At 39.5% G+C, this 25926-nt stretch overlaps 1 protein-coding gene across 1 annotated transcript in view; it reads left to right on the top strand.

Annotated features, from left to right (window-relative positions):
* The window catches only part of IGF2R (insulin like growth factor 2 receptor), a 59690-nt gene that overhangs the window by 19854 nt on the left and 13910 nt on the right, over positions 1 to 25926 (top strand). The window contains exons 7-34 of the mRNA XM_050892964.1: positions 95 to 209; positions 1747 to 1909; positions 2064 to 2244; positions 3127 to 3230; positions 3632 to 3796; positions 4103 to 4243; positions 4592 to 4738; positions 5644 to 5775; positions 6185 to 6332; positions 7544 to 7721; positions 8304 to 8419; positions 8839 to 9001; positions 10584 to 10763; positions 11520 to 11621; positions 12354 to 12455; positions 13109 to 13283; positions 14670 to 14837; positions 15416 to 15559; positions 16256 to 16434; positions 16798 to 16885; positions 18378 to 18584; positions 18969 to 19099; positions 19817 to 19914; positions 20760 to 20896; positions 21521 to 21711; positions 22377 to 22503; positions 22872 to 22994; positions 24017 to 24279. Coding sequence (XP_050748921.1) covers positions 95 to 209; positions 1747 to 1909; positions 2064 to 2244; positions 3127 to 3230; positions 3632 to 3796; positions 4103 to 4243; positions 4592 to 4738; positions 5644 to 5775; positions 6185 to 6332; positions 7544 to 7721; positions 8304 to 8419; positions 8839 to 9001; positions 10584 to 10763; positions 11520 to 11621; positions 12354 to 12455; positions 13109 to 13283; positions 14670 to 14837; positions 15416 to 15559; positions 16256 to 16434; positions 16798 to 16885; positions 18378 to 18584; positions 18969 to 19099; positions 19817 to 19914; positions 20760 to 20896; positions 21521 to 21711; positions 22377 to 22503; positions 22872 to 22994; positions 24017 to 24279 — 4168 coding nt within the window. The remainder of the gene's footprint in view (positions 1 to 94; positions 210 to 1746; positions 1910 to 2063; positions 2245 to 3126; positions 3231 to 3631; positions 3797 to 4102; positions 4244 to 4591; positions 4739 to 5643; positions 5776 to 6184; positions 6333 to 7543; positions 7722 to 8303; positions 8420 to 8838; positions 9002 to 10583; positions 10764 to 11519; positions 11622 to 12353; positions 12456 to 13108; positions 13284 to 14669; positions 14838 to 15415; positions 15560 to 16255; positions 16435 to 16797; positions 16886 to 18377; positions 18585 to 18968; positions 19100 to 19816; positions 19915 to 20759; positions 20897 to 21520; positions 21712 to 22376; positions 22504 to 22871; positions 22995 to 24016; positions 24280 to 25926) is intronic.

Genomic DNA, 25926 nt, shown 5'->3' with positions numbered 1-25926 from the left:
TAGCAAAAAGTGAATGTTCGTTCAAGAATATCCTTCTTCTGTACAGTACACAGTGTCTTAATTGTATTTTTGGTTTGCCATTTTCTGTTTATAGGCTGGTATTGAGTTATGAGAGAATATATAGTGATGAAGAAAAGCCAGACTTCTGCCTAGGTCATAACCCAGCAGTGACGATCACTTTTGTTTGCCCATCAAAGAGGGGAGAAGAGGTAACTTTGTTTTAGTTTGTGTTAAATGGTTAGTCTTTAACTTTTGTGTGCATTATCTTTCATTTTTATTCAGGGCTGAAGAGAACAGAAATTTTCCTGGTTTGCACCTTATGAAGAGTGTGAGATCCTAAATATACTCTTCAAAAAGTCTTCTAGAACTTAAGAAATAAACAAGAACTTGAATAAAATTTCCCCAGGGGTGTGTTCTTTCTTGTCTTGGTGAATTTGATTGTCCTTTTCTGGGTTCAGAGCTTTCCTCTGAGAATAGGACAGAGTTAGTATAGTGTTAATCCTTGGCACAGAGCTTTGCTTGCTAATGAGCCTCTTGCATCATCAGTCAGGCTGGGCATGCTTATAGCTGTTGTCTGTAACTTGTTTCTTTATTAATCTGGCCTTCCTCAGGAAAAAAATAGCTAGCAAGTGTTGTTGCGTGGCAAAAGTCTGTCACTTAGCAGGCTGCTGAACTTTTAACTTAAAGTAAAATCTTTAGCGTTAAGCAGCAACTCAGTTTTTGCAGGACATGGTTTTAGCCTAGCTTCAATGCAGTATGATGATCACTTTGATGTGATACTGGCTAATCTCAGCAACCCACACTCCTTGAATTGGGCTAGAGTGGCTATTGCTAATGCTCTGCCATTTCATATTGTGATGCTTTTGGTTGCAGGTTAGTGAAGGAGGAACTTGTCTGGCTAATTTTTGGTTTAATGTTTTGTCCTTCATCTGACCTAGATAGGTACCATACTTCACCCTCATTGCTGCAGAAACAAACCATAGGCCTTTGTCTACTGTCACTTTGTAATACCTCACTGCAGCTATGCACACTTGTAGTATGAGTAGTATTACTAATGTTATTTGTGCCTGTAACTTATCTGATACTTACCTGTATATCTACCTGTTGTTTTAGTGGATGGCAGAAATACAGATTTATGAAACAAAGTGAAGTTCTAAATGTTTCACTTTAAAGTGACGAAAACCAAGACTACCCCTTCTCCCAGAGGTGCAAAAATATTTCACTACAAAAACCACATCTGACGGAAGTGTTGGCTAAAGAATTCTCAGACGTCTTTCAGTCTTGATTTGGACTGAGGGAATCAAAGTTGCTGAAACACCAGTGTCTAAGAGGCTGCTTTGTCTTCAGAGAATACTTGATCTCTGCTCCCCTCTTTAAGGACTCCTCTGAGGCGAACACAATCCAAGCTGTGCTTAGCAATTTGGGCTCACATATCTCTTGCTTTTGCCAACATGTTAAGGAAAAGTACTTTTTAAAGTACTGTTACTTCTGCTGTCCTTCTGCTAATGCCTGATACTTTACCTCTGTTTAGACTTCTAATAGTTTGCCACATCATTAATAAGAGCTGTTTTATTTCTTCTCAACACCTATTTCTGAGAGGCCAGAGACAATGTTTGCACCTCTTAAGCAATTTACAGGTGAAGTTAGTCATTACTGACCCTAAAGGAACGTGATACTGTTGCTTTAAAGATTATATTTTAAGTAAGTCTCAACTTGTAATTTAAATTCTGTTCACTTCTGTATCAGAGTGCAGGTCCCAAACTCACAGCAAAAACAAATTGCCGGTATGAAATTGAGTGGGTTACTGAGTATGCCTGTCACAGGGATTACCTGGAGAGTAAGAGCTGTCTTCTGACTAATGAGCAACATGATATCTCCATTGATTTAAGACCACTTACTCAACTTCCAGGTAAGGTCGCTATTTTTCTCTTGTGTTTGTGGTGTTACTAGCCAGTTTTCTGGTTCCATGTTTGGAGACAGGAAAAATGTCCTCTGTAGAAATTTGGGTTTTTACATCTGTTCTGCTGTGTGTTAGAACAATTTTCCTTTTGTTATTCATTCAGATTATGTCACGCCATATTTAGCCAAAGATGACAAAGAGGAATATTACTATTACTTGAATGTGTGTGGGAGAACCACTGCAGGTAACTGCAAGGACAGCACAGGATACACTTCATCTTGCCAAGTAAAATCTTTGAATAACCAGCAAAAAGTGGCAGGAAGATTTGAGAACCAAACCCTAAGGTGTGTAAAGGCTCTTTAGCCCTGCTAACTGGTCTGATTGATTGATCTTTGTTTCCTACTTTGATGCCCTTATTTGTCATGTGAGCAATACTTGATACAAAATCAAAGTATTTTTTCTCAGTTTTTTCTATAAAAACTTTAATAGTATACCAGGATAGCATTAGCAAACGAAGGAGCAGATGAGGTTGGTAGAGGCCATTGCCTAGACAGGGAAGAAACGTTCACCGGCTTTGGTGTCAGAATTGCAGATTGTGCTGTGCTGCCTCTTGCCCTCCTTGAGTTTTGCATGTAAAGTGGCACAGGATCAGATGTTTTAGAAGCTGTCCTCAACAAGAGGGCGTCTCTGCTTCCTTTGCAAGAGCATGCATTAATCATATCCAAGACTACTGAGGTCCAGGATTTTGTGATTTTTTTTTTTTTTTTTTTTTTTTTTTTTGAGAACTTCAGGATTCCCAAGTGGCATACAGGGACAAAAGTTTGCATGAGATTGCAAAGCAGAGATTATTCACCTAGATATGATCTTCCATTCTGTCTGTAAGCATGCGACAGACTTACTGGAGTGATCTTCCCGGCAGTATGACTTCCTCCACCTGCAAGAATAGCCATGCAATAAACTAACGGGAACAGATATTCCACCACAGCTAGAATAGCTTTAAAGCATTCTTTAAACTCTATACAAATTCATGAAAAGTAACCAGAAAAATCAGTGGATGCAAGCCTTTGTTGCAGTAGAAATGTCAGTATTAATGTTGAACAAGCATTTGTTTTCTGTTTGAGTGAGACAACTAATAAATAAACAAGAGTGTGGCTTCTGTTATGTGAAGAACACTGCGTGATTGTGTCTGATCCCATGTTTCTATCTAAAACTGACTTTTTACTCAGATACTCTGATGGGGATCTCACTTTAATTTATCCGAATGGGGATGCATGTAGTTCCGGCTTTCAGAGAATGACTGTCATAAACTTTGAGTGCAATGAAACAGCAGGTGAGTTTAACGAGCTGTGATGACTCTGCTCAGGGTTTGACTGCTGTGCTTGCTAGTAGATGTTATGTTCAAAGGAATGCGTACTTTGAGCCATAGCCAACACAACAAATAAATGTTGTTAGAGTAAGCACTAGTTTCTATGGCTGGCAGGATTGTTTTGTGATGTGTAGTAGCACTGCTATTCTAAATTTACACTGATGATCAAGAATATTGAGGTATAAAAGAGCCTTGTTTCTTAGCCAACAGTAAAAAAAAAAACAAAACCACAAACCAAAACCAAACCACAAACACAAGTCTTGTGCAGCAAAAGGATTTTTATCTTCCTTGCTCATTGCTAGTCCTCAAGTCTCCCCTTCCCCCACTGGAAACCTAACATCTGTTTATCCATCTTCAATGTTAAGGTAATGATGGTAGAGGAACTCCAGTGTTTACTGGTGAAGTGGACTGCACCTATTTTTTTACTTGGGATACAAAATATGCGTGTGTTAAAGAGAAAGAAGATCTCCTTTGCAGAGTTGCTGATAAGAGAAAGCACTATGACTTGTCACCTCTGATCCGCAGTTCAGGTATGGCAATGAAAACTAGCTTTCAGTTACTCTCGTCCTAAGTTTACGTGCCATCTCTAGTGGAGTTCTTTAGCTGAACATGAATCAGCTTTTGCTTTTCTTAATGAATTTCTAGGGCATTCGCTTCCCTTGTCCCAAAAGGAGTGAGTGCCTTATGAAAGTAGCTGTATCCGTGACTGCCTTGGTTGCTGTCATCTTAAGTGGTTTTAAATGTGGGTCCTTTTTTGTGATAACAGGCATTTTGGCATGGAGAGGCTAGAACAATTAAGCCAGATGACTTGTTCTTAACGATCCCCTGTATTTCAGAGTTAACCGAGAACTGGGAAGCTGTGGACAGTAGCTTTTCGGAGGTAGGGAGGAAGCATTATTACATCAATGTCTGCCATAAAGTGTGGAAGAGAGGAGGAGCTTCTAGCTGCCCAGATGCTGCTGCCATTTGCTCTGTAGGTGAGTCTTTTTGGGTTTTTTTGAGGGTTTCTTTTTTGAAGGCTCTGAAGGCTTGGCACTTCCTCTGCAAATGGAGTTGACTGCCCTGAGTGCCTTCAGTTATTTGAGGAAACAGAAGTTAGGGGCATGTTTCTCTTGTGCTCCTGAAGACCCTGGAAGAAATGATGCAAGTAGCCTTTTCTAACTAAAGAACTCCAGGCTTTGTAGCATGGTTTTGGTGAGGTAAAAACAAACTCCTAATGATATACTTTATTAAGACTTTCCATTTGGCTAGTTAATATTATCTTAATAGTGTAAACTTCACTTCTTTCCAGGGAAATGAAAGTGATGTATTTACTGTCTTTACAGATAAACAAAACAGGAGTAAGAATCTTGGAACATTTGTATCTTCTCCTAAAAAGGTTGGAGAAAATATTCAACTTATCTATTCAAATGGAGACAGCTGTGGTGTTAACAAAAAAATCAAAACTGTCATTACTCTAGTGTGCAGACCAGGTGAGAATATCCACACCCTGTTCTCTGATCCAGCTGAAAACTGGAGGTCATTTAATATGCCCAGACATGAGTGCTAAATATTAGCATGTGCCTTTGTCTTTTATTTCCTTCTACGTAAAAGCTGAAGCATTGTGGTTTGTTTACTAGGATGATAACAAGGTAACTGCAAGTATTTAGCTCTGTTCACCTTTTACGCAAGTACTCTTTAAAGACCCTTGAGTAAGTCTCTTGAACTAAGACTCCCAAACATGATGAAAGTATGTTTAAGTGTTTAAAGCTCCACAAATACCTGGAAGCTATACAAAGCATTTCCCCAGATTGTCTTGATGGGAAAGACTGGTTCTGAACTGAGATCAGATACTTTAACCTTCTCTTCCAATAAGTATATTTTGTGTCTAAACTGCTTGCAGTTTATGAAAAGCAGAAGCATTTGCAGAAGTTGTTAATGTTGTTCATCTCCATATAATAGCCCACTAGTTTAACCATCTCCCAGGGAAATAGAAAACCTGTATTCCTCTACCTCAGCCTGAGGAAGCTGAACCCTCCAAGTGTGCTGGCTGTTAAGATCAGATTATGCACTACTTCCTAATAAAGCTGTTGCTTTATAGCAAAACACCAGGTTTGTGTATCAAAGCGAACATTTTTTCGAAGAGTGTGATAGTACTCAGGAACAGACTGAGCAATGCATCTTCACTTCTGGGCTAAACTTTTATTCTGGGGAGGAGGATGCAAAGAAGTTGTGCAAGGAATTTTTGGTTCTATTTAGTCCTCATTTTCAGAGGAGAGGTACTTTAACAGTTAATCTTGGTCTGCTATTGGGGAGGAGTTAGTGTTCCTAGGCTTAAATTCCTAGTTCCTTTTGGCAGCCTGACTGTATGTGTAACACATTGCTCTTGTGATACCAGGTGATCTAGAAAGTGCTCCAATCTTGATGTCTGAGGGTGTATGTTCATATGCATTTGATTGGTATACTGCTGCTGCGTGTGTCCTGTCTAAAACTGAAGGAGATAATTGTCAAGTCTCTGATCCTCAGGCAGGTATGTATTTATGTTCAGCAAATTGAAAGGTCGTGAGGGATAGAGCTTGTGTCACAACACTGAGTCCTTCTGATGCGCAAGAACAAAGCGAGTTCAGCCTAAGTCTAAGCACCCACAACATTAGAGCACAGCAGTTTTAAGCACATGCGTATGGAAGATCAGAACAGCATGAGCTTAATATTCCCCTAGTGTGTGTAGAGGAAAATAGGTGTAGTGTATTTTACTGTAGTAAATCTCTCTGTATAAGAAAACATGCTTTTAGTATGTCCATATTGTTTCTGGAACAATAATTACATGGAAGGAGACTTATTCGGGGGGAGGTGAACTAGCTGTGTGACTGGTAGAATCAAAACCTGTGAGAGATGGCAGGAAAAAATTAAACTGATAAAGTTTGTTCCTTCCCGATTAGGCTTCTCTTTTGATTTATCACCTCTGGCCAAGAAAAATGGGCACTATATAGTTAATACTACTGAATACTTGTTTTACATAAACATCTGTGGCAGTGTGCCAGATGAGTTGTGTCACACAAAATCAGCAGCATGCCAAGTAACACAAAGGTGAGTAACTCTAGTTCTGTTGTCTATAATAGAAGATCTCTTGCTGCATGATGTGTTGTCTGTGTGTAACTGAACAATTTGCATGTAAAATAATTACTGTGCTGCCTGTAATAGATTCAGGTAATTTGCATGTAAAATATTGTTTGGTAGTGCAGTAATTATGCTGCCAGCTGTTTCAAGCAAAGTGCACACACCTGTAATCTTGCTTACAGCTAGCTTTTTGAGATTGAATGAGGGTGTTCATTCCTCCCCCTTATGTTTCCCGTAGGGACTGTAAGCTGTAGATTAACTGCTGCAGCTGCATTAAGCCAACCCACAATTTGGATTCAGGGTCAGCTGGATTCCAAGAGCTGGCCTAAAGAAGCACTGCTGCGCTTGGGATGAGTAGTGGCTGCCTTATGCGGAGGTGGAGCCCAGAGCTTGGGTGTTGCACTGTATTTCTGTTACTAAAAGTGCTGTGCAGGCACAGTCCCAGTGTGTACTGCTACTCTGACAGCATCATTGCTGTTATCTTCTACAACCTATGTCTGAGATGGTATCTGTACACTTCAGGTTCCATGTCAACATGTTGCCATAAATGTGGTACGGTGCCAAATACATGCAGCTGTACTTCAGTTGGCTCTATCTGAGTTACTCTCCAGCCAAGGAGAGCTCACTGCAGACACTAAAAATGTTCCTCAGGGGAAGGTGGTCAGACTAGGTCTGGTAGAGCCAGTGTTAAGTCAGAGTAAAGAAACCCTCCTGAACCAAAGCTGGTCCTGAGCTAAGAGCATGTGAAGGCAGTTTTCTTACCCGAGTGAGAAGACTTGCTGTTGTGCAGTGCTAGGTCTTCACTGTCCATATGTATTTGCATGGAACCAGTTTGAGCCCAGCATTAGGGTGTCTGCAGTTTGAATTCTACTCTGGAGAATGGGAACTTGATATTTCTGTTGCTTTTCTAGAGAAGGGCATGTTAAAGTTTTTCTAGATACCTAAACAAGGTACAACTTCCTTTCCTTCCAAAGAAGGACACCTGTTCATGTTTTAAGTTTCCTTTTGGCAGCATTCTATTCATCCTAGCTCACTTACAGCTAGTCAACCTTATTTAATTCTTTTGTCTTATGGTGTCTTCTACAAACTTACCTGTGTGTTTACTACTTGTTAGACTTGTCTTAAAGAGAGAAGTAATTTTGCATTCTTTTCAGTCTCAAAGCCCGCTTTTTCTTTTCTAGTAAGGATCAATTTTGGAGTCTTGGACTGCCCAGTTCCAAACTTTCATATTATGATGGTCTGATTCAGTTGACCTACAAAAACGGTACAGCATACAATGATGAGAAGAAAACACAGCGATCTACCCTTATAACTTTCCTGTGTGACCGTCAGGCTGGAATAGGTCAGCCTGAATATCAGGTAAGAAGTTCTGTGTGAAGAAGGGAAGGATCTCCATCCTAAAATCCTGACAATAATTGCTGCTAGGGTGGTGCAAGCAGAGATTCATGGATGGAAATATCCAGTATCTATAAAGCAGACTAAGAGAAATAGTTATTTCTCTTAGTATATCTGCCTCTTGTTGCAGCCATAAAGCTTGTCTTGACCACTGAACAGTAAGCTGTTCACCTGGATCAGGTTCTTACTTCACTCTTCTCTAGTCTCTGGGCCATGTAATTACTAGTGCTTTTGATCATCTTGCATTTCTAGCTGAAAAAAACCAAACTGGCTGAGAAGTAACAAGTGGTAGGACTGTGTGTCCCGTAACACAGCAGACAGCAGTTACATGGCTCTAGTTGCTCTGGTTCTGTTATTTTTGGAAAGAGTATTTTTGGTGACACAGCAAATGACAAGATCTACAACAAAATAGACCTACATAAATCAATCTGAGAAGGTATATCCCAAAACCAAGGGGAAATAACAAGCTTAAATATAAAGGAGTAGCTGTGAGTCACAAAGTATTCTGTGTGGAAAGCCTCACTGACCTATTCTGCTGTTTTTTAGATAGAAGATAACTATACTTACAACTTCAGGTGGTACACTGAATATGCTTGTCCTGAAATGCCCCTGGAATGTGTTGTGACTGATCCCAACACCATGGACCAATATGACTTGTCAAGGTAGGAAAATAACATATACAACATAACTTGGCTATTCTAGTTTAATGTTCTGACTGATAGTTTAGCACTGGATGAAGCTGGTTTCCTGTGTAGACAGCACTAGAAACTTCATCTATTGTGACAATCTTAACTGCAAGTATCTTGAAATGAAGACAATATTTCCCCCTAGTATCTTGACTTGCCTCCTAAGATGTAAGTTGACTTTTTGGGATGGTTTTGCTTAATAAAAACTTATTACTTTGTCAACTGTGCTCTGCTTCCTAGGAGTATTCTTTTTAATTGTAACACTTAAAAATGAGGGGAAAAAGTTATTCTGAAATGCCTTACAGTTGCTCTGTTTCTTGAGACTGACAGAGAAAGCTAGAGAGAATCTATGAAGAATGTGTGTTCTTAGAGTAGAACTTTCTCTTCCTGCTCAGCTTAGCAAAATCTGAGAAGAGAGGTGAAAACTGGTATGCCGTGGATAATTCAAGACCAAGTGAGCGCAAGAAGTACTACATAAATGTCTGTCGACCACTGATTGCTGTCCCAGGATGCGACCGGCGAGCATCTGTCTGTCAGATGGAATATCGGCATGATCATGTGAGTAACCTTTCCATCTCAGCTCAGAGCTGGTTTGCCAAGTGAGTGAGATTAAGGGGTATGCAAGACAGGCAAATGAATTCTGGCTTCTTTGTGCCAAAATACAGTGGTATTCTGTGTATCTATAATGTTGGAATAATCATTGCAGAATAGTAGACCTCCTGTCCACCTCTTCAAAGACTTTGATTTTTACAAACGTACCAATGTTGCATTTGACATGCATGATTCTTTGTCCTGTGTTGCAGAGGCAGACAAACTGCATCTCTCTCTCTCTCTTTTTTTTTTTTTTTTTTTTTTTTTTTTTTTTTTGTAAACTGCTGCGGTCCCAGAGACTGCTAGCATTGCTTTAGGAACAGGCTGCTCTCCTGGATATTCTGTCTTGCTTGTGGCTTGTTTTAGATTGAACTGTGGAAGAAATGTGTTTAAAGATTCTTTGTCACCCCCCTCTGAGCTCTCTTTGGCTTTGAGGAGTAGATTAGGCAGACGTTGCTAAGCAAAAAAAAAAAAAAGGAATTGGTGGTTATGGGCTTCTACTTCTATATTTCCCTGAAGTGTAACAATTTATCATGGGACTGTTTGTGCTCACAGGCTGGATGGACACTTTGCCCAAGGCCTGGCTTCAGTGCTGCTCAAAGCTGTAGGGAAAGTTGAACTAGAGGCTCACCAACCTGTCCTAATTCATTCTGTAAAATGGAGAGAACACCTTCCGTCCATACTGTTGAGCAGGATGTCTGAGTGACTGAATATGTACATCAGCATCATGGCACTTGAGCTAAATATTACTAGTTCCCTGTGCTTGCGTTAGTCCTTGTTGCGTAAGGCTACTTACTTTACATGTGGAGACACATTAGGGCTTCATTACTCCGTTGCTGAAGACACTGGAGTAAAAAGTGAGCACATTGGATCAACCTAAATGCAGAGTTTGTGTTTAAAAAAAAAAAAAAAAGCCAAAAAAAAAAAAGCGGAAGTCTTTGCGGACAGAGCTGCTTTGGAGGTGTATTCTTCTGTTTGTTGCTGTTGCTAACTTAAAATAGTTTCTTAAAAATAGGAAACACCAGTTATCTTGCAGAAGTGAAGATTAATTTGGACCTTGGTAGTAGCACCTACTGTTGTTCTAATGCTCAGTTTCTGCTAGTGCTTTTTAGGCTTTGCTAAGTATGGCAGATCCATAAGGTCAATTCTAAGAATGTCTGGAGGCTTCCACATACTGTGTTTTAAAGAGCTGTACAAATTAAATTCTACTTACTGCGCATGAGGCATAGGCCTCCCTAAATTCCTAAGCTGTGTAGCTGGTGAGATGAGGATGGCTGTTGTGAGGCACTGCAGGCACCTTATTATACTAAAAATAAAAACAAGAAAAAACTAAACCATGCCTGCTTGTGGAGCTTGTCTGTTAAATATGTGAAACTTAAGTACAGAATGGGGAAGAAATGTAGGGGGATCTCTACACCTTTGTCATCTTCAAAGCTCTCAAGATAACCTTCTGTATACAAGATTGTGATAGTTATAGATACAGACAAAAAGAAGAAAATACCTCCTCACTTAAGTTTACAATTGCTGACATCCTTTTCTTTATTTCTAGGTTTCTTACTCTGAAGTCACCTCTATTAGTAATCTTGGTGTTGCCAGCAAAGAACTAGTAGTTGAAAGACCCGGACGCATTTTTCTAACCTATGCAAATGGCTCTGTGTGCATCGATGCTGATGGAAAGAAAACTACTTATACCACCACCATCCACTTCATCTGTTCCAGGGGCACTCTTGTAAGGACAAATGATCTTTCAGTTGTTGCTTCATCATAGTAGATTTTCCATCATATAACGTGAGGCTACATGAAGATGTATAGTGTGTAGGAGATTGATGACAAGGGAGACTTCTTGAGGACTTGAAATAGAGATGTAAAAACAAAGCTGACTTAGATGCTAGAGAAGCATGTGTCTTAGACTGAGTATTTTATCATAAGCAAGAACTAGTTAAAAGCTAACAGTCTCAGTGGACAGTGCTATTTCAGACTAGTCTGATTAGCATGAAAAATACATGGGGACTTAAGACTGAGGAGTTATACATGCAAACATTGCAGACCCTCTTAAGAGGAAGAATATTATAAAGTGCATCTTCAGGCTTAGGTTCTGCAGTACAGAGTTTTGTACTGCTTGATTTTTGGTGGGGTTTTTTTTGTAGTGGACTATGCATTATACCACCAAACTCTTCAAAGCTTTGATGGAGGCAAGGTCTGGTTATGCATGTCTAGATTCAGTATTGAATTTAATCTGAATATTTGGATGTCAGATTCAGTTCTTTGCTAAAGCTTAATGACATGCTAAGTGTTTATCTAGACAAAGTTTTCAGCGGTGACCTTCAAAATAAATAGGGGAGAGGGGAGCGGGGTGGGAATTGTGTGCATTTGTAGTGAAGTCTTTTAGAAGAACCTGACAGTTTCTCATAAAGTGGTATCTCAAACATGGGAATGTGTTGGCTGTTACACTTATTCTGGTCTTCTCTCTGCAATCTGTTTCCAGAGTAGCAGCCCACAGTTTATAGCTATTCAGGAATGTGTGGCCACATTCTTATGGGAAACTGAGGCTGCTTGTCCAATCAAGGAAACAAAAGATGATTCTCAGGTGAGAAAGAGGGTGATAATTGTATTCATAGTCTCAACATACTATTTTTTTACTAGCACTCCTGGTTGCTGTGTTTAAATGACTCTTGGATAAAACTAACTACAGTGAAGTCTGCAGTTGATCGTGAATGGAGTCTCGTGATATCTTATTGCTTTCTTGAAGTGTTCGTGAAACGTGTATCTTCTGACCAAAGTATTCAAGTGCTCTCTCTCTTGAGAACAACTTACTTGCTGTGGCACTGAAAGTTTCATTTCCTTACAAGATTGCTAGTAAAACTGATTTATATGTAAGGATATATATTGTCCTTGTTTGTGTACAGATCATCAAATGAGGCTTTTTTTTTTTTACGCTGAGCTGCGCAGTTGCTTCTACCTTACAGGTTGAAACGTAAACACATTAGTGTGAAAATAACCCTCAGTTAAAATTTCCTTGCTCTTAGGTAACCTGATAGATGTCATCTGTTAAACTGCACTTTGATATGTTGGTATGTGGCTGATGTCAATGGACAACTGAGCAAAAGTTGTCCAAAAAAGTCCAAAAAAAAAAAAAAAAAGAAGCGTTGCCACTGCCAGAGCTGTTTTCCGGTTGTCCAAATTAAGTTGCTGATTGGTACGCAAGCTAGGAATATGTGTAAATCACTACTTTGGCTCCTTAAACATGTTAGAGGTAAAACTTAAACAAAAGAAATGCAGAAGGAGAAAATAATGCTGTTGTAATTTTTTTTTTTTTCAGTCCTGCTCTGTGCGAGATCCAAACACTGGCTTTCTGTTCAATCTGCAGCCATTAGCTTCTGCAAAAGGCTATATGGCTACTGGCATTGGGAAGAAGTTCTTGGTAAGGATTTTGACTGTACAATCTGTTGCTTATGGATGCTGTTGTTGCATTTTTCCAGTCTTGCTTAGTGAGCAAGCGGAGCTTTGACTCAGTCCTTTTATGAAATGTGAGTTGGCAGGAAAGTACTGTGCTTGAGGGGAGGAATGGAAGATAACTTGATTGATCTCAGGTGGTCTTAAAAGCATTGAACTTCTGGTTCTTAGCAAACATAGCCACACTTTCGATGCTATGCATGGTTTTCCAGTTATGGACTCTGTTGCATAATACCAGTTTGTCTGCTGGTGCTGAAGAAATGGAAGCCTAGGAAGGGATTTAATCTGTCCCTACCAGTGTTCTTAATGCGATCTGCATGTATCAGTAGTCCTAGGCTGTCCACAGATACTACCATAGTGTTTTTTAGTCTAAGAATAAACTTGCTAAACCACATCCTGTGCTTCTAGTGGGGAGAATTTGTGGACCCTGTAAGCTGAAGACTGAGGATATTGTTCCTGTATTATAGTTGGTCGTCTTGCAGTCTAGAAGTGACAGACATTTCATGCTGTTTGAAATAGTTCTTGACAAGTGAGTTCTACTGATGTAGAAATGGCTATGTCGACGTAATTTTTCTGATGCAGTTAATACTCTGTACGCCTGCATGTTTTCAAAACTTCTAGCTAAACATTTGTGGACCCATGCCAGATTGTGGTAAAATCAATGGCAAAACAGCTGCTGGATGTGAAGCAGAAAATATGACATCGGTGAGGCTGGTGGAATTGGACAAAACCCTGTATCTGTCTAGTGAAGGGTTTCTAACTCTTACCTACAGAGGTCCTCTTCGTCTGCAATTGGGTGAGTTCAGGAAATACGCAGTGGAGATGGATGCTGATGCTGTACAAACTTTCTGTGAACGGCCTTCATTCCTCCCTTTGGTCGTGTACTAAAACCTACTGGGCTTGGTGTTAGTCACTTAAACAAGCTAGTTCATATGAAAATTTTAGGAAGAAATCAAATCATGCAGAATGGTAATGGCTCAGTTTTCAGTAATACATGTGCATTTCAAAACTCCTGGAAACAGACCAAATACAGTACAGGATTTTTTCCCTTACTGAGTAGATGAAAAATATTGCTCCTCGCATGGAGAAATGGATAGTCAAATTGAGAAAACAAGCAAAATGAACTCTGGCTCTTTTTCTAAGTGAAGTCATTGCTATAAGCTTCACTTTCATGAATAATGCTCTCTAAAGTTGTTTCGTATCTGAAAGGTCATTTTTCAGTAAGCTTATACTCTCCTAAATGGAATTTCTTGAATAAGTGCTCTAGTACCTCGTGTATACCTACTTCATTAATTTAAGTCTGTTTCGCAGATAAGACTAATGAAAAATGTATATCTAACTCTTGGATTTTACATGCTTTCCAGCTGTACTGAAACTGAGTTTTCATAGAAAGGCATATGACACCTTAACAACAAAAGGTTTTTAGGAAAACAGGATTTTGGATTCAGGAGCCTCAGGTGCTCCTGAATGTTCATCCTCTGTATGAATTGCCATGGTGATATCTCTTATTTTCCTAGTCGTGATGTTTTCATACCTAATAGGCAATGGGAAACAAGTGATTGAGCTCTCATGTATTTTGCTTTTGAGAGCTTTTACCATTTTGATAACACTAGGATACATTGATGACAAATACTACTACCCCCCCCCGCCCCCCCCCCCATAATTCTACCATTTCTTGTGGGTTGTGGAAGGGAGGACTAAACTGAACTTAAGATATGCTGCTTAAATAGTATCAGTATTACTTGTTCTGCAGTCATTACACTGAACTTCTTGAAAACAAACAAACAAAACCCCCAAACCCAAAACTTTGCTATGTGTGATGTAATTTAGAGGTTGCTGGTACAGCTGACTTGATGTTTTATAGGTTTTCTGTTTCTTCAAATATATCATGTCAAAGGCCTAGGAAGCACAGTTCAGTGAATGTAATTACACTCTTGAAATGTGTCAAGGCATTCTGGTCTCCCATTTGGAGAGACAGTTGTGGCTGCTAGGCCATTTAGCACAGGTCTCTAAAGAAGGCTTGTGTATTTACAGTTAAAAAACCATAAACAATAAGGTAGTGTTTTCCTTGAAGCAGTTAGCAATAAGAAACTGTTAGAAAATTTTGAAGTCAAGTGTTAGCTTGAACTTAAATTCAAATATTTCCGAGTGAACCAGCAGCAGATAAGTGTTTGTTTTACAGGAACATCAGACACATTCACGGTGACTTTCATTTGTAATGATTCGTATCCTGGAGAGCTTAAGTTTGTGCATGAAGAGATAAACAGTGTGCTGAACATCCATGATACTTTTTTTGAGTTTCACACAGCTCTGGCCTGTGCTCCTGCTCCTGTAGACTGCCAGGTTACGGGTAAGTACCCAGAATTTGAGTGGGCTCTGTCCAACAAATGTTGGAAGGAATAACTGAACAGCAAACTTCAGCGGAGGCAGGGCTTTAATACTGTTGTGAAGACATTTGCAAGACTTGAAGTCTTCATAGAAGTTGTAGAGAGGGAGAGGAGGTAAGTTGTTTGAAGCAGGCTTAACTTACGAGGACAGGCAAGAAGCTAATGTGGAACATAGTGGTATCCACAAGAGGGCTGATAATTACTTTGAAAACCTTTAATCCTTATCATGACTGGGTGCTGCTTCATCCCAACTCTGAAGAAAATGGGTTAATTTAGTATTGGCCTCTGGAAAAATACACCTGTGAATTGTGGACAAGTTACATGTGGGAAGTAACTGTCAAGGGAACTCTGTTCTACATTGGTGTAGTGACATTGTTTATGGAAACAGTACCTTATCTCAATGGATATCTAAAGTGATTCTGAAAATTACTTTGAATTATGTGTATTCATCAGTGAAACTTGTATCATTTCAAACCCAATACTGCTGTAAGTATCTAATAGGTGGTCTTTCCGCTTACTGTATGTACGACATGTCTTTCAGATGCTGCTGGCAATGAGTATGACTTAAGTGACTTGAGCAAAGAGGGTGAACCATGGGTTGCTATAGACACTTCAAAGGAAGCAAAGAAGCGAACATTTTTCTTGAATGTCTGCAAGCCTTTGCCCTATGTGCCTGGATGCCCTGGTAAGCCAAGTGGCAAGCATTTCTTAACTTGTGACTTCTGATGCAAGACCTTATATGCAGAATAACGTCCCTGGTTATTTTAGAAGGATTTCTTGAATCCTGCCCTTTCAATCACTGGACTTACGTAGACCTGGGTGAGATATGTCAAGGGTATAATAAACAGACTTTCTCAAACTGAGAGCAGTCTTAATGCTCATCAGGACTCTTGCATTGAGATGTGTGGGAATGCATTTGAGAAAAATGCATTGAGGGCAGTATTTGTCAGTATCCTTGTTTTTTGTTGTTTTTTTTTTTTTTTTAAGAAGAAAGTTAAATGTTGTTGAAGCCTCCTAACTGAATGAGGCCAGAATGAGAAGCTTATGCCATGTCTTATTGCACTTCTAGCCAGTTTGATTTATTTAACCTGTTGCTGTAGTCTTCTATCAGTCTGTGGGAGCAGATAAGTTAGTGCAGTTTTAAAGATTTCAGTGAATGCAGGGCAGTAACTTGTTCTATTCCTCAAAGGCTTTAGGCACACAATGTCTCTAACTGTGTTTATGAAAACACTTCTGTTGTGTTCTGCTTCAGGAGTTTGAGATAGTCTGCTTTAATGCTCAAAGCTCTCTTAAAGCTACTCCATTATGTTATTTTACAATAAAGTTAACTCTAGTTGTCAAAACTTTGAATTAAAATACAGGCTTTTTCTTTTTCCTGTAGGTGGTGCCATAGGATCTTGTGTGAAATACGCTGATAAAAGCAGGAACCTTGGAGTCATTCAGATAAACCCACAGGCTGCTACTGATGGGTCATTAAGCATTATTTACTTGAATGGTGACACATGCAAAGATAAACGACGTTACTCTACACGTATAATCTTCCAGTGCGACCAAACAATGGTAATTTTCTGTGCCAATAGCTATTAATGAGGATTTTTAGAGCTTGGACTTACTATAACAAAATAGACTGTGTTTATTCCTCTTGGAATGGTGAGGCTGGTTCTAAAAAGTAATATCTTGTATACAGGCTTTTCCCTTGTCTCTCATTACAACTGCTTTCCTGACCCTGTAGAACACAACAGTGAACTCTATCGTGGAATCCTGTGAGCCACCAAAAGCAGCTCTTTGCTGAAAATAAGTACTGAAATTTGATAATAGAGATCTTGGACTGTGCAACTGCAATAAAAAAGGATTCTGCATGTATGTTTTGAGACTTGCAATGTAATTGTTAGTAAGCCTCCTTCATATGGCTCTCTTCTGTAGGGATCGCCAGTGTTTGAGCAGGAGGATGACTGTGAGTTTGTATTTGTTTGGAGAACCTTGGCAGCGTGTCCTGTTCACAAAGCAGAAGGTAAGTGTAGTTATTTGAGCTTTAAAATATCAAACAAATCTGTACAAGTAGTAAATACTTAGTGAAGCTATGTTTGTTTCTTGCCCTGTGAATCTTTCTGTAAAAGGTGCTGGCTTGTGGAGGGATGTCTCTTCTGAGCTTTAAGCCAACTAAGAGTCACATCTAACATTAAAAGTACAACTTAGGATGACAGGCAAATGTACTTCCCTATCTAGGGAAAGAAGATAAAGTAATAATGCTGTGTCTGACAAATCATAGTACTACCTTGTTAAATCACAGGCAGACTTGCTAGTGTCCTGTAAGTCTTAAAAAAGCATCAGGTTGCATGAGAACGCGGTTGATCCTATGCCTGGCAAGTCATTCCCTGTCCCCCACTGAAGACTGGAAGCTATACTGTAAACTTGACCCTTGTTAGACAATGGGGGAGAGACCAGGGAGAGAGTATCAGAGTTTACAGTTGACTTCAGGACATGCAAGAAGGAATCACAGGTTCTAGTTCTGGTACTTGGTTGGCTTTTAGATGGGAAGTTGAATGTGCAGATATCTTCTCTGCCCTTGCAGACTTTGTATGTAACTTGTATATAATGTCTTATAAAACATCCAGACTTCCTGTAAAGGATCTGTCGCAACAGCCCTAGACATTATTGAAACTGCCAGTGATCTCATGTGGCATAAGAGGAATGTTTACAAGCTGCTGCTCTGTAGCATGCAATTACTGTGTAGGATGCTGGTGATGAGTTGTGGTTTTGAAGGAAGGGAAACTGACGTCTTGTCTTTAGCTTGGTACCAACTTGTCGGATGATTGAGAGGAGCATAATAATAATGTTATACAATCTGATGGTTTTTTAAAAGCTTCAGAATACTGAGCAAAGGGTCACTTTAAAACTGAGGACTTGATCAGCAGCAAAGTTACTGATGTATACCAGATGATAAGACTCATGAAACTAGAATTTTACCAAACCTTTTCTGTATACATCTTGGTAGACCCGTAAGCTGTAGTTAACATTTCCTATGATCAATTATTTCCTAACTTGGCAAACTTCATAGCTGTTAAAAGAAGATGCAAAACTGACATCTAGGATGGCTTTTGCTTCAGCCTTGTGACCTTGCTGTTCTTTCCAGATAATTAAGCAAGTGCTGGACTTAGTGTCTCTAGTTCTGTACTTAACCTTCAGCATGGCTGAAGGAAGAACCTGTGAGGCCACTTTGAGGTAGTTCTTGAACTACAGTGTGACTTTTGCATCTTGCTTTAGTGGCAGTTATGAAAGAAATGTTCCATTTGTAGCTTAGTCTCATAGTTCTAGATATTGGTGACTTCCTGAAACGAGCTGCTTAGCTGGACTAAAATGGTTCTTCAGTGTCACTGCCCTAAAGTGTCAGCTACTCATTTTTGTGGCCTTATTTGTGCCAGTAAGCCTTAATTGTCCTAAGTGTATTTGGCATGGCTCATAGATATTAAATTGTATTTTGAATTCTTAACTTGTCTTTAAAGGAGAGGATTGCCAGGTGAAAGATCCAAGGTACGGTCATGTTTATAACCTGAAGCCACTTTCCAATAAAGACATAAAAGTGAGTACAGATGAGTATGACTACTACTTCAGAGTTTGTGGAGAAATAACAGAACCTTGCAAACCAGAGGCTCACACTGTGTCATCGTGTCAAGTAAAGAAGACGGACAATACTTTCAGAAAAGTAGCAGGTATAGCACTTGATTGGAAGGAACTTAGAGAATGGGAAGATTAACCAGGGTGTAGTTGAAGCTACTATGTGGTACAAGAGGGGTTCTTGCTAATCTTGTACATCTTATGAGATAAAGCACCCTACCACTTTCGCTTCATGTGCACATAAAATCTCATGTATGTAGTTATCTTGACACACAATTAGGAATGAGCTCAATCCTACTGTAATGGAGTAGTACTCATTCAATAACTAGGTCACAAGTTTTAGAGGAAGGTTGAGGTCTGTCTTTCAGTACTTTATTGTGCATGTTATTGCTGTCTATGGAACCCTGCTGCCAGAGGCACTACTGCAGTCATGTATTTACTGGATTAGCTGTTTACTTTTCTCAACTTTTTGCTTCTAGGCTTGCTTACAGAAAAACTGACTTTCAAAAATGGTTTAATAATGATTAATTACACCAATGGAGAAAAATGTCATAAAATATATGAACGATCAACTGCCATATTATTCTATTGTGACAAGACTACATCTGAGGTTAGTTTCAAAACATATACTTCCTGCATGCACTGTCTTCCAGAGTTGCCCTCATCTTAATGTGTGGGAGGGTAAGGTGAAGAACACGAACTAGCTTCCTTCAAGGACTGCCTAATCATTTAAAGATTAGGCAGGAGATTGAAAGGTCCTGTAAGGTAATACAAAATGAGGAATGTTTTGAATTTCCTATTTAAGGAAGGTACCTTTGTCAAGCCCCAGGAAAGTCAGGGCATGTTGTTCCTTTTAAGGGATGCCTGGCATTAGCAAAGCTCTTGGAGATGCTGGGAAGGGATGTTCTCCCAGACATAACAGCAGTTTCTTTGTAAGAAATAAAAGGTGGGAGGATGAATCCGCAGGAAAGCAGGTATTACATGGCCAGACCGAAATAAGCTGGTTACTTGCTTTTAGTATCTCTCTCTGTACTTGTGCTTTCCTTCCTGTTCTTAAACAATGGTGCCTAGAGTTACTTTTGCTCTTCCCCTTATTTCATGGAGGAGACAGAAGCTCCTAATGACTGCCCTTTTATCAGAATCGTGCATGTGGATAAACTCGGGTTTGGGAGAAGCCATGCTTTCAGCTGGTCAGAGGCATAGTGTGGCTCTAAGATAGTATGTAAATACAAGTTCCTGGATCTTCCTGAAGCAAGACTGAGACATTTTGGTGGCTTCAGTGTGTCTAAATAAGAAAGTAAATTCCTCTTGTATTTTGTTCTTTCAGCCTGTATTTTTAAAGGAAACTCCAGATTGCACCTACATGTTTGAATGGCATACTCAGTATGCTTGCCCACCTGTTAAATCTACTGAGTGCTCCTACAAGTAAGTTGTTTCCACAAACTTAAAATGGAGCTGTATGATGACAGAAACAAATACAGCCTTATTGCAACTCAGTGCAATACTGCCACTTTAGCTATTGTGTTTTGACTTAGTCAGTAACCAGCTAATGTGGCATTCAATGCAAATGCAATGTATTTTAAGTAACTTCTGCAATTTGTATTTCCTAAAACTAATTTCACTGAAGAAAAATACTTTCTATGAGCTTCTTCTGGGGAATAAGCTCAGTATCAAAGTGAACTGTTGGGTATGCAGTTATTGATGGTTAAACTCTGAGTATGTTAGGTTGTTACAAGTGTCTAGTTATTATTTAACTATAGCTAATTTAAACAACTGCTGTCTGTTTGGAACTTCCACCAAACAAAGCTCCAGGAAAAATGTCATCTATTTCTGTCACAAACAAGTATTAGCTCATTAAGATTTGATAAGTGGGATCAAATGTGGCTAATAATTGGCCCAGAGTTTTAACATCTGGCATCATGATCGGTTTTACCCTAAGTAAAACAGTCCACTGTAACTGTGCGTTTGTGCTCGCCATGCACTGAAAGCCTGCATGCTTCAGTGAAAAGTCAGAATTACTCTTGCCTTGACTGAGGGCTGTGTGCAGTTAGTGTGGGTATGGCTGGTGCAGCAATATATCTCTGTGCTGAATTTGAGGTTTGTAGAGAGCAATGAGTCTGTGCAGATTTCTTTTCCAGTATGATACTCTGCTTATAGAGTTATTAGTTTAAAAGTTATTGTAGTAACTTAAGAACTGTAACTTACAATTACTTGATTTTTTTTTTTTTTTTAAAATGCCTCTTAATCTGAATCCTTTGTCTTTCTTACAGGGATGATGAAGGAAACTTCTATGACTTTTCATCTCTGACACGTCATAGAGAGAACTGGGAGGCAATTGCTCTATCTGCTTCTGCACAGAAATACTATATTAATGTCTGCAAGCCCTTAGTACCATATGGTGCTGCACGTAAGAGCAAGATAAAAATATATTCTCGCTGTAGCTAGGGGAGGCAAGTGGTAGGACAGTGCTGCTGGCTGTTGTTCAGAGTGAAAAAATCACAAAGCAAAGTATGTGGAGACAGTGGTGTAATTTCAGCACCAGAGGGAAGGGTAGATTGTGGGCCTGATTTCCATCTGCTTGGCAGATGAGATTCACTAGCAGCTCTTATCTTCACTTGATAACTTCAGCACTCTAGCTCTTCCATCCTTATCCAAAGTCTGCTATAGCTCTTAAAGATTAAAATAATCTTTTCGCACAAAATGTTAACTTCAGAATTTTCTCTGGCATCTTCTGACTGACTCCACATTTTGTGGAAGACCAGGTAACAGACTCTAGCCTTTCACGCTGTGTAGTAGTCTACTTCCCCAGTAGTAGCTGCTGCTACTTTCTGCATGACCTTGAGTGAAGTGAGGTGGTTGCTGCTACTTGTGAGTTTGGGGGAAAAAACACCACAATGAGTATGGTTTGGACAGTGGTCTGGAGATAGATCAGCCGTGACATACCTGAAAGTAGAGTAGTGGAGTTCTATTTCAGCCAAGTAAGCCTCAATAACATTTGGAGTAATAACGCAGTTTCTGTTCATGTGTATAGGTTCCTGTCCTTCTGATGCTGCTGCCTCCCTCATGGAGGGTGCAAAATGTACAAGTCTCGGGGAAGTGGCTGATGGTCCCCAGTGGGAAAATGGTATTTCTATTCTGAAATATATTAACGGGGAGCAGTGTCCAGATAAAATTCGCAGGAAAACAACAATATTGCGCCTCAAGTGTGATGAAAGCAAAATTGTAAGTGGGCTCCTTCTGGTGGGGTTTTATGTTTTCATGAGTTGTTCATACCACTGTATGTGCATGGAGTATGGTGGGCCGTTCTTATCCATTCCCTAATTGTCTGTAGTTGGATGGGAGCCAGTCTTGTAAGCAGACTGGCTTATAAGTACTCGACCTTTAGATGCTGAGCAGTTTTTAAGAGATCTTTTTGTACAATCTGCTAGCACAGATTTTACCATCTGTAATAGCTTCTAATTGTCTGTCTGTGTCTTGAAGATGAATGTATTGCAGGTTGGGAAGTGTTTCAAGTAGTAACTAGTGCTATTGGTTGTGTAGTTCTTAACTCTTGCACATCTGTATGCCTTGCCATTAAGTACTCTTCTGTTTGGTGAGGTGTCTTACCCTCACCTTTTGGATTTTCTGTTGCCCAGCTAGGCTGCCTTTAGCTCTCCTCTCATCAATTTTATTGCTCCTGATAACGATTCTGTACTGTTGTGTGTTTGAAATAGTCACCGTTAAATACTCTGTCCTTGGATTAATTCATTGGACCACGATGGTCTGTTAAGTCCTAGGACTGGCATTCGAATTGAGCTCAGCTACAGACTTCGGGGGTAACCCCGTGGCATGAAATCTTATAGTATCACTCTGTAGAGATGTTGCTCTCTCCACTGTTTCATGTTTAGGAATCAAAGCCAGAACTTATAACAGCCATTGAAGATTGTGAATATACCTTCTTATGGTTCACCGCTGCTGCATGTCCTCTTAAAAGCAATGTGCAAAATGACTGCCGGGTAACCAATCCTGCAACAGGTAAGGAGGAGGCCTCAGGGTTTTGTACGTGGAAGCGGCACTACTGCGTTTATGTTCTTGAGGGACTTCATTAGAAAAGGGCAGTGTGATGCATTCTCTGGATAGTGACTAACAAGCTTATTGGTGGGTATAAATATCTCGTAAAGTACTGTAATGTCCCTTGGAACATAAATAGTCTATAGTCCCAAAACTAGTTTTACCTGTAATTATTAACATGAATTAGTAACTGTTTGCCTTTCTAAGCTAGCAGGCAAGTAGAGGCTGGTTGACCTTCTACTAAATTAAGTTACTGAAAGCTTTTAATATGAAGAAATGTCTTGATTTTGAATCTGAAAAAAAGATTAAATTATTCCCTGATCTGCTTACAGGCCACCTCTTTGATTTGACATCGCTAAAGCGAGAGTCTGGCTATACCATCAATGATTCACACAACAGAAAAATTGAGTTAAACGTTTGTGCTGAAGCTAAAAGTTCATGTGCTAATGGAGCTGGTAAGCATCTTATCCCCTCTGATACTGTAATCACTGACTATAGAGTACCCAAAGGAAATACTTATGCTCAAGTTTACAGTAAAACGTGACGGGCAGGTTTTACTGCAGATGTTTAAAGAGTGAAGAGAACAGCTGTGTGGCTGAATTGGCTAGGAAAAGATCCTAAAACTGTTTTAGGAAATGAAGCGATATATTCCTATCGAACTCCATTCGTAAACTTACGTGGGCTCACTTCCAGTCCAATCCCTTTAGGTCTGAATGGGTAGGTATTCTTTTGGACATGAGGGCAGGCTTGTAGATGCTTCTACTGCACCTCTTGGCTGTTGTGAAAAGGAAGAAGTTACAAGCTTCCAGCTAGAGTGAGCTGAGCATAGAAATTGCTCTGTGGTGAAGTATTGCTGTAATACATCTGCACTGAGCCTTGTGTCCACACTTCAAACCCTTGCCAACCCTCTTTCTAGCTTTCTGTTCTGTTTTGAATGCTTCTGAAACATCAGTAGAAGTTAACTTGTATTTTAAGCTGCTTACTAGCAGGTTGAATTGCTAGCTCTTCTGTCAAACTGAATATGAGATAATATTTAAGCATCTTAAATGCTAAAATAGGAGTATCGCTTGTGAATTACAAATTATTTTTGTGTAGTTAGAAGAAAATACTGGATTGATTTGGTTTTTAAGAGGCATCTTAATAAAACTATATGTAATCTGGCTGACATTTTGTGTTAATCTCATGGTTTTCAGAGAAGTGGTAACCAAACACTGTGCTCTGATTGCTTAAATGTGTATAGATGCAGTACATTCTGCTGGTTAATGAAGTATTAAAGACAATATTTGGTCTTTGTTTCAGTGCAGTTCAGCTCAGTTTAATGGCAACTCCGGATGGTGTGAAAAAGCCTATCTTTTGTAGGAAAACTAAAGTGAGACTAAAATCTTAAATTTCCTGCTGTTCGTGTTGCAAGGTGCAATTTTGAAGGGCAGTTACATCAGACTTGATCTGTTTTGTGCATTTTTCTTTTTTACTTTAGCTGTCTGCATCACTGGTGGTCCAAAACCAATTAATGCTGGAAAACTGAGTAAGACTTTAACTTATGAAGATCAGGTGTTAAAGCTTGTCTATGAAGATGGAGATCCTTGCCCTGCAGACCCTGAACTGAAGCATAAAAGCTATTTTAGCTTTGTATGCAAGTCTGATGTTGGAGATGACAGCTGGCCTGTTTTTCTGTCTTTTGACGAGCAGACATGCACTAGTTACTTCTCTTGGCATACTTCCTTGGCTTGTGAGGAAGAGGTAAGAATTACTGCTATGGAAAACATTTGTGGGACTACATTTTGGGGAGGTTAGGCATAATAGCAGCGTATGTTTTAAATTCCTTGAGGGAAAGGTCTCTTCCTGTAGTACAGAACCCAAGTTCATACAGAAATTCTCAAATGCTTTTCTTACTGACTTTTTCAGCAGGGATGAACAATACTTGCCAAACTTCTGGTCCACATTGTGAGCCAAGTAAAAAACTTTAACACTTCAGAATAACCCCACTGTGGAACCTAACTAGGTGCTTTTCTGTACAGCTCAAATGGAAACTATAGGGCATCTTCTGGGGAATTGATGGTTAAGATCCTCCAATGCAACAGGCCAACAGAGCTTAGGTTGAGTTGAGGATGGACAGCATCTCTGTACATGGGGATAGTCTTTGTTTCTAAGCAAGTGACTAGAGGCCAGGCAAATGTATGATCCATTTGCTCAGTGCAAAAACTGATAAACCTTGATAGCACGAATTTAGGATCTGCCTCTGCTGTATAACACATGCTGTAATAATGTGATTTGGTCAACTCTAGATGAACTGGTGTTCCAGACAGTACTTTGAGCTAGTCTTACTTTAGTTAATTTTAGCTAGTTAAACTTTTACCAGTAGTGGGTGCACAGAGTAAAAGCCAGCAATAGGAATAGAAAGCTAAATGAGCTATAGGGTGAATTCAGATCTTTTCTTAACACCTGAACGTTACCTTTTGTCAATCTGCCTAATCATTCTTTTTGCTGCCTTGATTGCTTCTAGTGGGACGATCATTCTCTGTGACAAGTCATTTTTCCTCCTCATCACTGTCAATACTACCATAGCTCTCGCTTCCATTTAGGAAAAGCACTTTTCAGTTTTCCTTTCCCTGACAGGAACTGTCACATGTCCCATCCTTCTTTTGTAAGATTTCTGCTACACATAGCTCTGGTTTCCTCTTCAGTAGTATGTACCATGCTGCAATACAAATCAACAGTGCCTAAAAACATTGTGTTTTCTAGCCTATTAACTCTGTTCAGTGATCATTTGTGCATTTCTGATCACTTTTCAGAGTGTATCTACAGTGACCCTAACTGTTTTAGTGTGGTGATAGCTAGGTAGCAATGATTATTTGTCCTGAAATTAAATGGTAATTTTGTTAGTTGCTCCTTATCTAATATCTAAACAAGAATAGGCTTCCCAAATTCCAGGTAGGCCGTTGGTAAGGTTATGCACTTTAAGAACGCATGAAATAGGTTGAGGAAACGCAGTGCTCAAGCCATCAACTTGCAATACAATAACTTTACATTGTTATAACCAAGCTTGTTTATTGGAGACGGTCCAATGAGGTGTGGGAGATGGGGAGAGGAACGAACTGTAGGATCTACTGATCTTATGAAGACATAGTGACTATGTATGCTGGAGTATGCATGCCAGAGCTTTACGTCTTGGTATTGTTCTTATATCATAAGAATGTTTAAATGATTGAAGTTTTTCATGTGCAGCTTGTAGGTGCTTAGTATCTATAGACAAACAAAAATTGTAGCAAATGCTGTTTTACTTAAATCAAATTTGAAACTTTTAAATGCAGCCACACTTCTGGCCCTATGAAGGACAAGGATGTTTGTCAATAAATCAAAGCAAGGAATAAACGAATAAGAGCAATA

This window comes from Gymnogyps californianus, chromosome 3, assembly GCF_018139145.2.
Source record: "Gymnogyps californianus isolate 813 chromosome 3, ASM1813914v2, whole genome shotgun sequence".
In the NCBI taxonomy this organism is placed as follows: domain Eukaryota; kingdom Metazoa; phylum Chordata; class Aves; order Accipitriformes; family Cathartidae; genus Gymnogyps; species Gymnogyps californianus.
Note: the sequence above shows the minus strand (reverse complement) of the source record. Positions and strands in the feature narration are given on the sequence as shown.